The 14,874-nt window shown below is 36.1% G+C and overlaps 1 protein-coding gene across 1 annotated transcript in view; it reads right to left on the reverse strand.

The window, feature by feature from the left end:
• Positions 1 to 14,874, reverse strand: part of LOC103553477 (membrane-spanning 4-domains subfamily A member 4A-like) — a 34,080-nt gene that overhangs the window by 7,200 nt on the left and 12,006 nt on the right. The window contains exons 2-3 of the mRNA XM_070564024.1: positions 4,291 to 4,450; positions 3,075 to 3,212 (exon numbers count right to left, since the gene is read on the reverse strand). Coding sequence (XP_070420125.1) covers positions 3,075 to 3,212; positions 4,291 to 4,434 — 282 coding nt within the window. The 5' untranslated portion in view covers positions 4,435 to 4,450. The remainder of the gene's footprint in view (positions 1 to 3,074; positions 3,213 to 4,290; positions 4,451 to 14,874) is intronic.

Below are 14,874 nucleotides of genomic sequence, written 5' to 3' on the forward strand. Positions count from 1 at the left end.
AACATACCAAAACTTGTCCCAAAATGTGATAAATATGCTAAACAGACTAATTACATTGGAAGAGACACAAAAGTTTGTAAATAATGGTACCCTTTTCCCCAAAACAACAGAGAAATTGTACCAAATGGAGTCACAGGAGAATTTGTCAAGCCTTTCAGAAAGTGTCTAACTGTGATGGTATTTAATCTGAGGGGATTGAAATATAAAGGAAGATCCTCAGTTCCTAATATGAAGTACCTCTAATATGGTGCCAAAATTTAATAAAGTATTACAAAAGAAAAAACCCTAATGATTGTTTTCATTTTAAACTGACTATTCAAAGTTGTAAAGAAAATTGCAGCAAAGAAAAATTTTAAATTCTATATTAGACGATGATAAGAATATACAATTTCATTTGACACCATCAATTGGGTAATTATTTTCACTTAGGTAAAATGACTGGAGTCAACTCAATTGGTCTCGCTGCCTTAGACTTTCTTAACGGTTTCAGTTTCTGGGTTTGCTTTCCAAATTTAATTTCAGATGTTTCAAAAATTCTATCTTAATACAAAAGATGATTGATCTAATGAAACAGCTTGATAAATTTCTTCAACTGATTTCAAAATACCAAGACATAGAGATGATTAATGTAAACTAAATCTCCTCTGGAAAAAAAGAACAGGGAGAATAATCCGTCGTATTATATGAACTGAATCATAAACATATGGAGTATTTCTTAAAATGTCAAGTTATTTTAATATTGAAATATTATTATAATTTATGAAATTACTATTTAAGGAGAAAACTCACATGCTAATTGCCATTTATGTTTATAGTCTTGATAAGACATTTCATAGCATTCAACATTATTATTGACTTAAACATTATTTATAAAATATGAAGTGTTGCATTTTCCATAACATGATAGAACATCTATCTCAGTCTAAAGTCGTTACCATGTTTAATGGGAAACACTAGGGCCATCTCATAAAGTCAAATCAAGATAAAGATGGAGACTATTATGTATCACTATTCTTAGTATATTAACCAAAATGATTATATAAAAAAATTGAAGCAAATGGTTAAAATTACTGTTAAATATGAATATCTTATACTGAAAACATCCAAGGTTATCAACTAAAAACTACCATAAATAGGAAAATACAGTGAGGCACATGGGAACATAATTATATACAGAAATTATGTATACACATTATAAATATATGTGTGTTTGAATATAGAATTTCATAAGATAATTTCATTTACCATAGCAAAAAATATATAAGGCTTCTGCGAGAAAAAACTTAACAAGGAATGTGAAAGATATATAGAAAGAAAAGATTATGATGTTCTAAAAGTACACAAAATAAAACTTGAACAAATAGACTAATAAGGGGATAATTTTATATAATACTGATACAGGAGATTTAGATCTACTGGAGGGTAAAGAGCCAGATAGAAGAGAAATTTGTGACTCTTTCTTGGTGTTTGTTCTTGTCCACATAAGGGAGAAAAAAAAGACACATCACAGGTGAGATTTCTCAAAGAAGGTTGAAAGAACACCTGAAGGTAGCAGAAAAATAATGTTTCCCCAGTTAACAAAGGCTCCTCTAGTGGGATACCTACAAGAGTCTGAGTGATGCCTCAATTGACAAACACAGCTCGTGCAGTTCCTGGTAATCTACTGATCATGTGTAAAGGTGTAAATTATGAAAACTGGTTTCCAATGTGGTCTTGAAAAAGAAATGAAAGGGGAAGCAGAAAACTAGAGTGGTCAGATGAATGAAATACTGGAAATAGACTGGCTCTATTTGAGCCCTGATTGCCATACCATAAAATTGTGCGATCTTGGGCAAGTTACTTAATCTCTCTAAGTTGCAATTTTTTTTAACCTTAAAATGAGGACAATGATAAATCCTTTCTCAGAAGTTTGGGATGATTTTTTTTGAGATGGAATTGCAAATATAAAGCACTTAGCAGAGTGCCTAGATCATAGTATGAGTTTAATAAAAGCTATTATTGACATCAGTATGATGAGATAAACAAAGCATTGCACAACTGCCCAGAAGGAGAACAGTATTTACTGTTCTTCAGAGCTTGAATTTTTTCTATAAACAGGTGAGGAGGCACATAAAACCAGCTCATTATAGGCTTTAGACTCTAAACGATCTCATTCTCAACTTTGTAGATAAATAGAAATTCTGCAGACTTGAATAGGTTCCCTGATTCTAACACAAACCCAGTTTATACATGCATTTTCCTCTTGTCAGTAGGTAAAACTTGATACTTTATATTCTATTTACACTCTCAATTTGCAGAGAAACTCTGCATTTTGTTCAGGGGGAAATTTTTAATATTTCTTAAATTTTAGTTCAGTTTTAATTATAGTTATTGATATTAAAGTTATGAGAAAAAATTTAGCTAACAGCACTTGCATTTGCTAAGCTAACCTCTTGCTAAGGTCTGATAGTTGACTACAAATGTCCTGCATACCAGCCATGCCCCCTTTTCTTCCTTGCTAACAAAATCCTCATTTTGTTCAGTCTCCCAAGAGCTTCAATGAACCCTTCCCAGCCATAGAGGTGAATCTCGATTAGTCCAAGCAAATAGTGGGAAATTCGTGACCTTTGCCCATAGTTGGCTTGGGAATAGAAAACATTTATGCATTATAAAACATTTATGAACAATGACATGTGCCAACATATCTGATATGATATGCCAGCAGTCCTCAATGAGGTTACCTCAATGAGGTAACTCCTGAATTAACCAACCCTGACTAGCCACCAGGCTTCTTGTTGTGAAATAATCAACGTTTTCAATGTTTAATCCATTACAGATTACAGTTTGGACTTTTTGGTACATGTTGCTGTAATATATCCTACCTGATATACATTAAATATTTAGTCTGCTTAGCTTTCTATGAGTTTTATATTATTATTACCACTTTAAACATGAGAAAATTGAGTCAAAAGAGGTTAGAGATCTTTCTCAAAGTTAAAGAACTACAAGATAGGGTTAGGATATGATTCCAAAACACAGGATATTAACAACTATGTTATACTGTCTCCAACTATATCCAGCGGTATTCTGCTCACCATCACCGATCCCCAAATTGTGTACCCTGAGTACACTGATATGGGACGGTCATAATAAAATTCAGTAAATGAGAGCCAAACACTAATCATTATTATTCCCAAGCCGAGGTTCACCAGGGCAATCACGATCTGCACAACCTAGAAACAAAGAAGAAAGTAAAACCTGATTATCTACCACAAAAACAGAGCCCAAGCCATCCCCTTTCCACCACTAAGTTATCCTTATTCTCTAACATTTGAAATAGTCAGATGGTCTTCTTGATATTTTCTTGTCATTTTTTTCATATAAAGAATTGTGGATATATTAATTTACTAAAACTATGTCTTGGTATATCTATCCCAATTGCCTCAGGAATTTCAAAGTAAAAAAAGGAGCGTACCAGGACCTACCCAGAGGTGTTTTGTGATACCTAGATATAATGCTACTCCTACCAAAACTGTTACTCTCCTTTGCACATGCTCAGAAAGAAGTGATCCAGAAATTAAGAAGCAAATATTCCAGCAAGGAGAAGTAATCTAAGGAAGGAGAGTATGTATAAGGGAAGACAAAGAGAATAGCAATATGCCATTTTCTTGGGGTCTGGGGCCTGAGGATTCAGGGGTCTTGATTCAGGGTCTAAAATAGAGAAGTTGTAACATAGTACCCCTTGGCACTCAAAACGATCCAAGGTGTCTTAATGACTTAGCCTCATTGATTTAAAGCTTGGACTAGAGACAAACCTCTGTATTCACTGTCCTCCCACATTCACTAACCTGTGTTTCTTTAAATGGTCTATTTCCTCTAGGCACATCCACCTGAGACTCCAGACAGCAATGCACAGAGGATAGAAGAAGGCTAAGAAAATTCCCCAAAGAGAAAGTAACAATATGGGTCCATCAACCATCAGGAAGGTCTGTGGCTGGGACACCAGCTAGTGTACATGTGTCCTTTTCTTTTTCCACTCTTCCATGCTGAAGTTAAGTATAGTTATCATGGATGACCCACAACCTCACAGTACATATGAAGTCACTCTATTTTAACTCAACTAAATCAGAAGCAAGATGCAATAAAATGTTGAATCATTTTTCAAATGAAAGGGCCTGAACACCAAATGCTGATGTTCTTAGGGCTGCCTGATGTATTATGAGGCTATTGGGACAGAGTATTTGTTTTATGTTTGATCTATTGTGTTTCTAAAACATGATGTGTCTTCTCTCAGATCCTCAACTGACTTACCCCAAGGACTTTGGGTTCCCCCTTCAAGAACTTCTCTGACATCCCTTTCCACAGATATGGGTTCTGATCAGCAACCTGTCCCAGCTGGTACACATTAGGACCAGCCCCTGGCATGGTCTGTTCCATCCTTTGCATGGTTGTCATGGCAGCAGAAAAGGTGCTACAATAAGAAATGTAATTTAAGATGAGGTCATGGAAATGATAGAACAGCCTCTGGTCTACATGCCCTTCCTCTATTATAACAGCTATTAGAACATCTTCGCAAATGTCATTATTTTGTAGTCTAGCTGAGAAAGTAGAACAAGGAGAGAAAGAGAGAAAGAGAGAGTGATAAATGCCTTGTGACATCAAGATGCTAGAAAGTATTGGAGAGATAGAAATATGGATAAAATTGAGATGAATAGGCTGGGCCCCGCAAATTCGGGAAATGTCTTCCAGTTCATGCATCAAGTCTGCACTCAGATTTTATCTCTATCCATATTAATACATATTCCCTTGAGTATAGCCATTTCCCCTTTGAAAGAAAATTTATAGTAGCAACAAAGTGTACAGAATCACCTGCATTCCAATTTAATGTATTTTGTAGTCTTCCTTTTCTTATCAGAACACTGTGACTCAGAGGGCTCTCAGAGCTGGAAACTTTCTCCATCTTCATCTTTACTAAATACAATTTGTGTAATCTTGGATTATACTCTATAAACTCTGGACTTTGGGGATGGAAATTATGATTCTGAATCAATTCCCTGGCACCAGGAATTTAAATCTCTTGTCCCATTAAAATGCTTTAAATCCTGACTTGTCAATGCAAGGACATAAAAAATTATCTTTCTGAGACTCAAAGCACAACCATGATACTCTTATGCCACTTTTTCTCCCAATACAGTAACCCCAATCAGGTTATGTGGAGATAGGTTAAAGTCACATGAACATTTTTATCTACTCATCTGAGTCCATATTCAGATCTTGCGTGGCTCACTTCCATGAATTTTGTGGGAAGTCAAACTGGTTATGACTCTGCAAAGCCACAATCAATTCTGATACCATTTATGCTTTCATTGGTGCTTGGTAAATTCTCAAGATTAGAGATGTGTGCAATGTTGGTAGCACAAAGTAAAAGAATGTTCTAGCAGCACAAATTTTCTGTGTATTGGAAAAGAATTCAGAATTTCTGGAAAGGATTATTAACCTATGTTTATATTCAGATGGCCAAGGGCACTACATTATTAGTTATCTAGCAATAAAACTGATGAAAATCAGTAAAAAGTGAGTCAGTTTCAAAGATAGATAGAGAAAATGTTCAAATTAAAATAAAATATCAATCATTTAAAATATTAATTTAATTTTGGTTAAATATACATTCTGAGTTCTGGAAAGCAGTAGAATGTAAAGTACTAAATAGTAAATCAGTAAAACTTAAAAAAATAAGAATATAGAAAAGTATAATGAATAATTCATAAGCAATGCAAACGTGAAAGAGACGAAATAGTTAAGATCAAGAAGTAAAGAAGAGGATGTAACCAAAAAAGTCAATGTTTCTTCTACTGTTCTAGAAAATTTCCAATATCAATATGGAGAAAGAAATTTGGAACTCCACTTTGAAACTAGGAAACAACTAAAATCTCCATAACACAGGTGAAATCACTGTGGAAACCACCAAGATTCACAAGGATGAATTCTGGGGAAATGTGGAGAGTGTCAAAGAAACAGGACCCTATGGCCACAGATTTTCAGCGTACACTTCTCAAATACAAGAGGCTCATTGAGGTAGGAAACATATATTATTGTTTATAATCCTGAGAGTGAACGCGCCAGTTGATAGCTGTAACTCTCTGCACAAGTATAGTTCTGAGAAGTAAAGGGCAGGAAGAAAAGAGAAATCACACCAAAAAGCCCATATTGTACAAAGCCATCTGTCTCTGAATAAGTCTTACACTGGAGTTCACAATGAAGGAAGCAGGTATTCTTGGCATAAATCTCCAAGATTCCACAGATTAAGATCATCTGAATATATCATCACAGTCACAGATCACCAAATGCACAAAAACAAAGATACCATGAGATGTATTGAGGAGAAACACCAAATGCATCAGATATTAGCATAATCAAATACAGAATATGTAGTAAATATGGATAAAATATTCAAGTATAAATGGAATCACAAAAGCGAGAAAGCATAGATAAACTGCAAAAAACGACATGACTAATTTCAGGTGTGAATAAAGATGATGTTGATATTTAAACAAAGCTGGTCAAGTGTGAAATAGCAAAGAACAACTGAAAAGAGAATTAGTGAACTGGAAGGTAAATCTGAAGAAATCACCCAGAAGCCATATAGAGAGACAAGGAAATGGTCATAATAGAATACAGGTTAAAAAATTAGAAGTGAAGAATTAAAATTTCTAGAATACGTATAATTAGAGGACTAGAAAGAGAGAAAATAATAAATGGAGGATATGTAAAATTGGCAACATATGGAATGACAACAAACTATATATTTTCTTTAACTGATGAAATACTTAAACCCACAGGTACAGGTCATATAACATACACCAAACTGTATCTTGAACGGATCTATATTGAAACGCAGTATAGTGAATCGAAAGATAGCAAAGAACAAAGATGATCTTCAAAGTAGCAGAAAAGAAAACTCAGGTCACACACAAAGTAATGGCAATTAGAGTGGTAATAATGCAAGCCAGAAAACCACAGAAAACTATGTTTGAAACAACTATAAACCTAGAGTTTGTTCTGCACCCAAACCGTACTTCAAGATCAAAGGTAAAATGAAGACATTTTCAGTTAATAAACACCTGACAGAGTTTACCAGCACAGACATTTGCTGAACAGAACTTCTAAATGATGTGCTTCTAAAGTAAGGCATATGAAACCCAGAAGGATGTTCCACGATAGAAGAAGGAATGATAAGCAAAGAAACTGGTGAACTTGCATGTACACACATTGTTTGTGCAAAATGAGAACAACAATATCTAATGTATTAGGTTAAACAAGAGGACAAAACAAAATACCAGATCCCCAAAAAGCAAAATTTGGGATTGGAATGATGAAAGTTGGCTTCTAAATTCCTTGTGTTCTTTGGGAGATGGGTGAAGGGAGTGACTTCAGATTTCGAGTAAGAATGAAAACAATCAAGAGCTACCAATAAAGAAAGGAAGCAAGTTGTGCAATTTTTCAATAAAGAAAGGAAAATGTTACGAGAAAACAAATGAATGATGATTAAAATAATAAATGTAATCCATAATGCAAAAATGCCAGAAAGGAGACCAAATGAGCAGAAAATAGGTTAGACAAAGAGAAAGCAAAAATAAGGGTAAAGCACCTCCAGAATTGCTGAGCGAGGGCACCTGAAAATCTACTCCTCTGTAAAAGCAATGAGAACACTGGAAAAATTGTCTGCATCAACTTTTCCAGAACTGTGGGCACTAACCAATACCTTGCAACAATCCCAGGAGCTTTTATTTAAAGAAAAGGCTGAGTCCCACTAAATATATTGAGGTTGGTCACTTTTTTTGTGGTATAATATTCACAGTCTACAATTTACCTTTTTTAATTTACATTTTTTAAAAATTTTTATTGAGAGTATGATAGTCTACAACTTTGTGAAATTTCAGTTGTACATTATTATTTCTCAGTTACTTCACCCTTTGTGCCCACCCCCCACCTCCCCTTTTCCCTGGTAGCCACTAATCTGTTCTCTTTGTCTGCATGTTTAACTTCCACATATGAGTGGAGTCATACAGAGATTGTCTTTCTCTATCTGGTTTATTTCACTTCACATAATACCCTCAAGGTCCATCCATGTTGCTGTGAATGGGACGATTTTATTCTTTTTTATGGCTGAGTAGCATTCCATTTTATATATAGACCTTATCTTCTTTATCCAATTATCAGTTGATGGGCACTTAGGTTGTGTGTCAGTGTATAGCCTTAAGCACATTTACATTGTTGCAAAAACACTAGCACTTCCATCTCCAAAAGTTTTTCAACTTCCTCGGCTGAAACCGTATTGATTAAATACTAACTCCATATTTCCACCTCCCCCTAGCCCTGTGGCCACCACCATTCTACTTTCTGTCTCTCTGAATTTAACTATTCTATGAATCTCGTATAAGTGGAATCAGACAATATTTGTTGTTTTGTGACTAGATATTTCACTTTACAAAATGTCTTCAAACTTCACCCCATGTTATAGTCATGTGTCAAAATTTCTTTTCTTTTTAAGGCTGAATATTATTCCATTGTATATCTAAACCACATTTTATTTATCTAGGCATCAGCCAATGGGCACTTGGGTTGCATCCAACTTTGGACTCTTGTGAATGATATTGCTGTGTACACGGGTATACAATTTTCTGTTCAAGTCCCTGCTTTCACTATTTTAGGGTATATATCCAGAAGTAGAATAGCTTGATCAGATTACTGTATGGTAATTCTGAGACTAATTTCTTTTTCAATTATTTTATTTAAATCATAAACGTTGATAACATTGTATAATTTCACCTTGTACGTTATTATTTATCTATTTCAGTATAGACTGCATTGTGCTCACCACCTGTTGCCTAATTTTTATCCATCACCATACGTATGGGCCACCTTACCCCTTTTGCCCACTCCCAGTCCCCTCCCTTCTGGTAACCACTAATCTGTTCTCTTTCTCCATGTGTTTGTTTATCTTCCATATATGAGTGAAATCGTGCAGTATTTTTCTTTCTGGCTTATTTCACTTAACATCATACCCTCAAGATCCATCCACGTTGTTGCAAATGGGATGATTTTGCCTTTTTTATGGCTAAGTAGTATTCCACTGAGTGTATATGTGTATATATATATATGGTATATATATATATATATATATATGTATGTATATGTATATGTATACATATGTATGTATATATGGTATATATATATATATATATATATATACCATGTTAGTTTGCCATTTTAGAGTTGATGGGCATTTGGGTTGCTTCCACATCTTGGCTATTGTGAATAATGCTGCAATGAACATAAGGGTGCATAAATCTCTTTGGATTGTTGACTTCAAGTTCTTTGGATAAATTCCTAGTAGTAGTGGGATAGCTGGATTATATGATTTTAATTTTTTGAGAAATCTCCATACTATTTTCCATAGTGGCTAGATAAGTTTGCATTCCCACCAGCAGTGTATGAGCGTTCCCTTTTGTCCACATCCTCTCCAACATCTGCTATTTCTTGTCTTCATGATAATAGCCATTCTGACAGGTGTAAGGTAATATTTCATTGTAGTTTTGATTTGCATTTTCCTAGTAATTAGTGATGTTGAACATCATTTCATGTGTCTGTTGGCCATCTGTATATCTTCTTTAGAGAAAAGTCTGTTCATATCTTGTGCTCACTGTTTTATTGGATTGCTTTTTTTGTTGTTGAGTTTCATGAGTTCTTTATATACTTTGGAAATTAACCCCTTGTCAGATACATGATTTTCAAATATTTTGTCCCAGTTGGTGGGTTGTCTTTTCATTTTCTCTACGGTTTCCTTTGCCTTGCAGAAGATTTTTAGTCTGATGAAGTCCCATTTGCTAATTTTTTGCTTTGTTTCCCTTGCCTGAGTAGACATGGCATTCGAAAAGACACTGCTAAGGCTGATATCAAAAAGTATACAGCTTATATTTTCTTTCAGGGGTTCTATGGCTTCAGGTCTTAGATTGCAGTCTTTAATCCATTTTGAGTTAATTTTTGTGTATGGTGCAAGATAATGGCCTATTTTCATTCTTCTGCATGTGGCTGTCTAGTGTTCCCAAGACCATTTACTGAAGAGACTTTCCTTTCTCCACAGTATGTTGTTGGCTCCTTTGTCGATGATTAGCTGATCATAGATGTGTCGCTTTATTTCTGGGCTTTCAATTCTGTTCCATTGATCTATGTGTCTGTTTTTCTGCCAGTACCATGCTGTGTTGATTACTATAGGTTTGTAGTATATTTTGAAGTGAGGGATTGTGATGACTCCACCTTTGTTTTTTTTCCTCAGGATTGCTTTGGCTATTTGAAGTCTTTTTTTGCTCCATGTAAATTTTAGGATTCCTTGTTCTATTTCCGTGAACAACGTCATTGGGATTCTGATTGGGATTGCATTGAATCTGTAGCCTGCTTTAGGTAATACGGACATTTTAAGTATGTTTATTCTTCCAATCCATGAGCATGGAATATCTTCCCATTTCTTTACATGTTCTTTGATTTCTTTCAGTAATGTCTTATATTGCCGGGGTCCAGCCTTGGCAAAGTCCAGGTTCCCACGGGAGAGACGGCGTCGGCGAAAGTGTAAGTGCTAGACGTGAGACTCGATGCAGTTGCAAGCAAGTCCAATTTATTTCGGGGACAGGGTACACTTATATAGGAAAAAATCACACGAGGTGGTCTAACTATTGTCGTCATGGGAACAATAGATGAGGGGCAGTGCGTGACTAAAGGTGATAATCAAAGGTGGTTATCTGCATACCAGATGTGCAGCATACATATCGATTTTTTAGGAAGAGGTTACGTAGTTTCAGAGTCTTCAAAGAAGTTAGGACAGCGAGTATATAATTAATGGAATATAGACCGCCTCATCCTTGGGGGCTGTTGTTTGTTCTTTGAGATATGTTTATTGCTAGTTCTGCCTGTTTTAACAAGGCTTCCAGGACAGAGGGAAGACGTTAATCAGTAATAGGATTTAGAAAGGAGGACAAAGGATTCTGCTTAAAGAATTATGTTCCCTGGAGAAGTGCCTTAAACGATTCTCCTTCCATTGCCAGACCTTGTCACAATACAATGGCAGCTAGATTGGGGGAATGCTTCCCACATTATATAGTTAGGGTCTTTCCCCTCTTTGGTTAAATTTATTCCTAGATAACTTATTCTTCTTGTTGCAATTGCAAATGGGCTGGTGTTCTTGACTTCTCTTTCTGCTAGTTTGTTATTAGAGTAGAGAAGCACAACTGATTTTTGTAAGTTGATTCTGTACCCTGCAACTTTGCTATAGTTGTTGATTATTTCTAATAGCTTTCTGATGGATTCTTTAGAGTTTTCTATATATAGAATCATGTCATCTGCAGAGAGTGAGAGTTTCGCTTTTCCGTTCTAATTTCTATATCTTTTATTTCTGTTTCTTGCCTAATTGTTCTGGTCAAAATCTCCCATGCAATAACTTTTAAAAAAATTACCATACTGGTTTTAACAGTGGCGGCACTATTTTACATTCCCAGTAGCAAATCACAAATGTTCCAATTTCTCCACATTCTTGCCAAATAAGTGTTAATTTTTGTTTGTTTCTTTATTTGTTTTTGACAATAGCCTTCTGAGTAGGTGTGAGGTGGTATCACATTGTGGTTTTGATTTGCAGTTTCCTAATGGCTAGTGACGATGAGCATCCTTTCACGTGCTTATTGTCCGTTTGTATATCTTATCGGAGAAATGTTTAATCAAGTATTTTGCCCATTTTTGAATCAGATTTATTGGTTTCTTTGTTGTTGAGTTCTTCATATATTCTGGAGATTAACCTCATATCAGATATGTGTTTTGCAAATATTTTCTCCATTCCATGTGCTCCATTCCATTCCTTTTCACTCTGTTGATAGTCTACTTTTATGAACAGAAGTTTTTAATTTTGATGAAGTCCAATGTACCTATTTTTTATCATTGTTTCCCACTCTTTTGGTGTCATATCCAAGAAATCATTGCCAAATTTAATGTCATGAAAATTTCAATCTATACTTTTTTTTCTAAGAGTTTTATAATTTAGCTCTTATAATTGGGTCTTTAATCTATTTTGAATTAATTTTTGTATATATGTGGAATAAGTTAAGGGTCAACTTGAGGTTTTTTTCTTTTAGTTGTTGTTGAGGAAGATTCGCCCTGAGCTAACGCCTGTTGCCAATCTTCTTCTTTTTGCTTGAGGCATTTTTCCCTAAGCTAACATCTGTCCCAATCTTCCTCTATTTGGTATATGAGTCACTGCTAAAGCATGGCTGACGAGTGGTGTAGGTCTGCACCCAGGATCTGAACCCGCGGACCTGGGCTGCTGAAGCAGAGTGTGCTGAACTTAATCAGTACACCATGGGGCAGGCCCATCACCTTCATTTATTTGCCTAATTAGTCCAACACTATTTGTTGAAAAGACTGTACTTTCCTCATTTAAGGATCTTGGCAGCCTTGTTGAATATCATTTGACCATATATGTGAGGATTTATTTCTGGGCTTTTATTCTATTGATCTCTGTGTCTATTTTTAAACTAGTGCCACATTGTTTTGATTATCATGGATTTGTATATTTTTTGAATCAGGAATTATGAAACTTCCAAATTTGTTCTTATTTTTCAAGATTGTTTTGGCTATTGAGATTCCCTAAGACTCTATATGGATTTTAGGATGGATTTTTTCTATTTCTTCAAAAGAATATATCATTGGAATTTTGATAAGTATTGCATTGAATCTATTCAGTACCTATATGGTAACAATATTAAATCTTCCAATCCATGGACATGGGGTATAATTCCATTTATTTGTGTCATCTTCAATTTCTTTCAGCAGTGTTTTGTAGTCTTCAGTGTGCAAGTCTCACCTCTATACTTAAGTTTATGCATAAATATTTTTTGACCCTATTATAAATGAAACTATTTTCTCAATTTCCCTTGCAGATTGTTTATTGTCAGTGTATAGAAAAGCAAGTAATTTTTGTGTGCTGATTTTGTTTCCTGCAAGTTTGCTGAATTCATACCTTAGTTCTAACGATTTTTTTGTTTGTGTATGGGCTCTTTGGCATTTTCTACATATAAGAGCAAGTCATCTGTGAAAATAGATAATTTTACTCCCTTCTTTCCAATTTGGATGACTTTTATTTCTTTTTGTTGCCTAAATAATCCGACCAGGACTTCCATTTCTATGTTCATTAGAAGTGGCAAAAGCAGGCATCCTTGTCTTGCTCCTGATCTTAGAGGAAAAGCATTCATTCTTTTACTGTTGGGTATGATCTTGATGGTGCATTTTTCGTAGATGGCCTTTATTATTTTGAGGTAGTTTCCTTCTATTGCTAGTTTTTTCTATGTTTTCATCATGAAAGGATGTTGACTTTTGTGAAATGCTTTTTCTGTATTAATTCAGATGATCATGTGTTATTGATTTTGTCATTATGTTAATATGGTATATTATATTGACCCGTTTTCATATGTTTATCAATCCTTGCATTCTAAGTATAAGTCCCACTTGGTCATGTTATATAACCACTTTGATATGCTGTTGAATTTGGTTTGCTAGTACTTTCTTGAAGATATTTGCATCAATAATCATAAGAAATAGTGGTCTGTAGTTTTATAGTAATGACTTTATCTGGCTTTAGAAGGAGAGTAGTGGTGACCTCATAGAATGACTTAGGAGGTGTTCCCTCTTCTTGAATTGTTGGGAGAGTTTGATAAAGGTTGGTGCTAGGAGATCTTATCAATATGGTACCATAGGCAGATTCTGAACTCACCTCCTCCCACAAACTCAACCAGTTTACAACTATTCTTGGAGAAAGCACCCTGGAGGGAAAACTGAGAACTGGATAAAAAGAACCTCCTCAACAAGGGACAGTCATGACTGAGGAGGGAGAGGCAGAAATTCCCTCTAGAGTGAAAAAAGCCACCTTCCGATGTGGTAGAGCTTCAAAGCTGGCAGGGAGGAAGTCACCCTAAGGTATGCAACCATCCCTGGAGTAGTGGGGACCTGAGAGGGGGCACATTACAGCTGTAAGCATCCTTCAGACAGCACCAGTGAGGGTCCTACTATCTGCCTTTGCTGGCTATTAACCACAAGGGGGGAATACCCCCAGAGAAGCTATTGGACAAAAGCCAAGGAAACCTGATTCTTAATGGGCCCATGCACAAATTCACCCATCTCAGAGAGCAACCAAAAACCACCAAAAAGACAGCCGCACAGTACTTTGGTGAAAAGCGACTCACCTGGTAGGCCCTGGGTACATCTTGGTGAAAAGTGAGACCTCTCCAGAGATTGAGACATTGGTGGCAGCCATTGTTATGACCTAGTACAGGCATACTGACTCAGAAGTTGGCAGATGCCATTGGAGTTCTTCCCCTGGCATGTAAACCCAGGGGTCTGCCACACCCACTAGGGAACAGATTTAATCTAGTTCTGCCAGAGAAGGCAACCTGCCCTAGGGACTGGCCCCACCCAACAGCAAGCCCTCAGGCTACTTGTTGGCCTGCATAGATTGGGTGCCTCAATCCTCTATGAGCAGATAAGTGTGTCCACTTCTGTGGGGCAGGGCCTGTGTGAGGACCAGATGAACTGTGGGGGGAGTTGGTGGAGAGGTGGGGCCTCTGCAGTTGGGCAAATGTGTATGCTCCAGGGGGTCAAGAAGTATGCACGGACCAGGGCTGTGTTGACAGTGTGTGTGGACCTGTGGGAGCTGGGGCTTATCAGTGGCAGAAGACCTGTGCTTCACAATCAGTGACATAGAGGATTGGCTCCACCTTCCAAAGTTTGAAACAATTGGGTGCTCCCATACCTAGGGTCAGCCACACTAAGCTGCAATCCTAAGAGAGCTGACAACAACCT

The sequence above is a fragment of the Equus przewalskii genome, chromosome 11 (assembly GCF_037783145.1).
Source record: "Equus przewalskii isolate Varuska chromosome 11, EquPr2, whole genome shotgun sequence".
Lineage (NCBI taxonomy): Eukaryota > Metazoa > Chordata > Mammalia > Perissodactyla > Equidae > Equus > Equus przewalskii.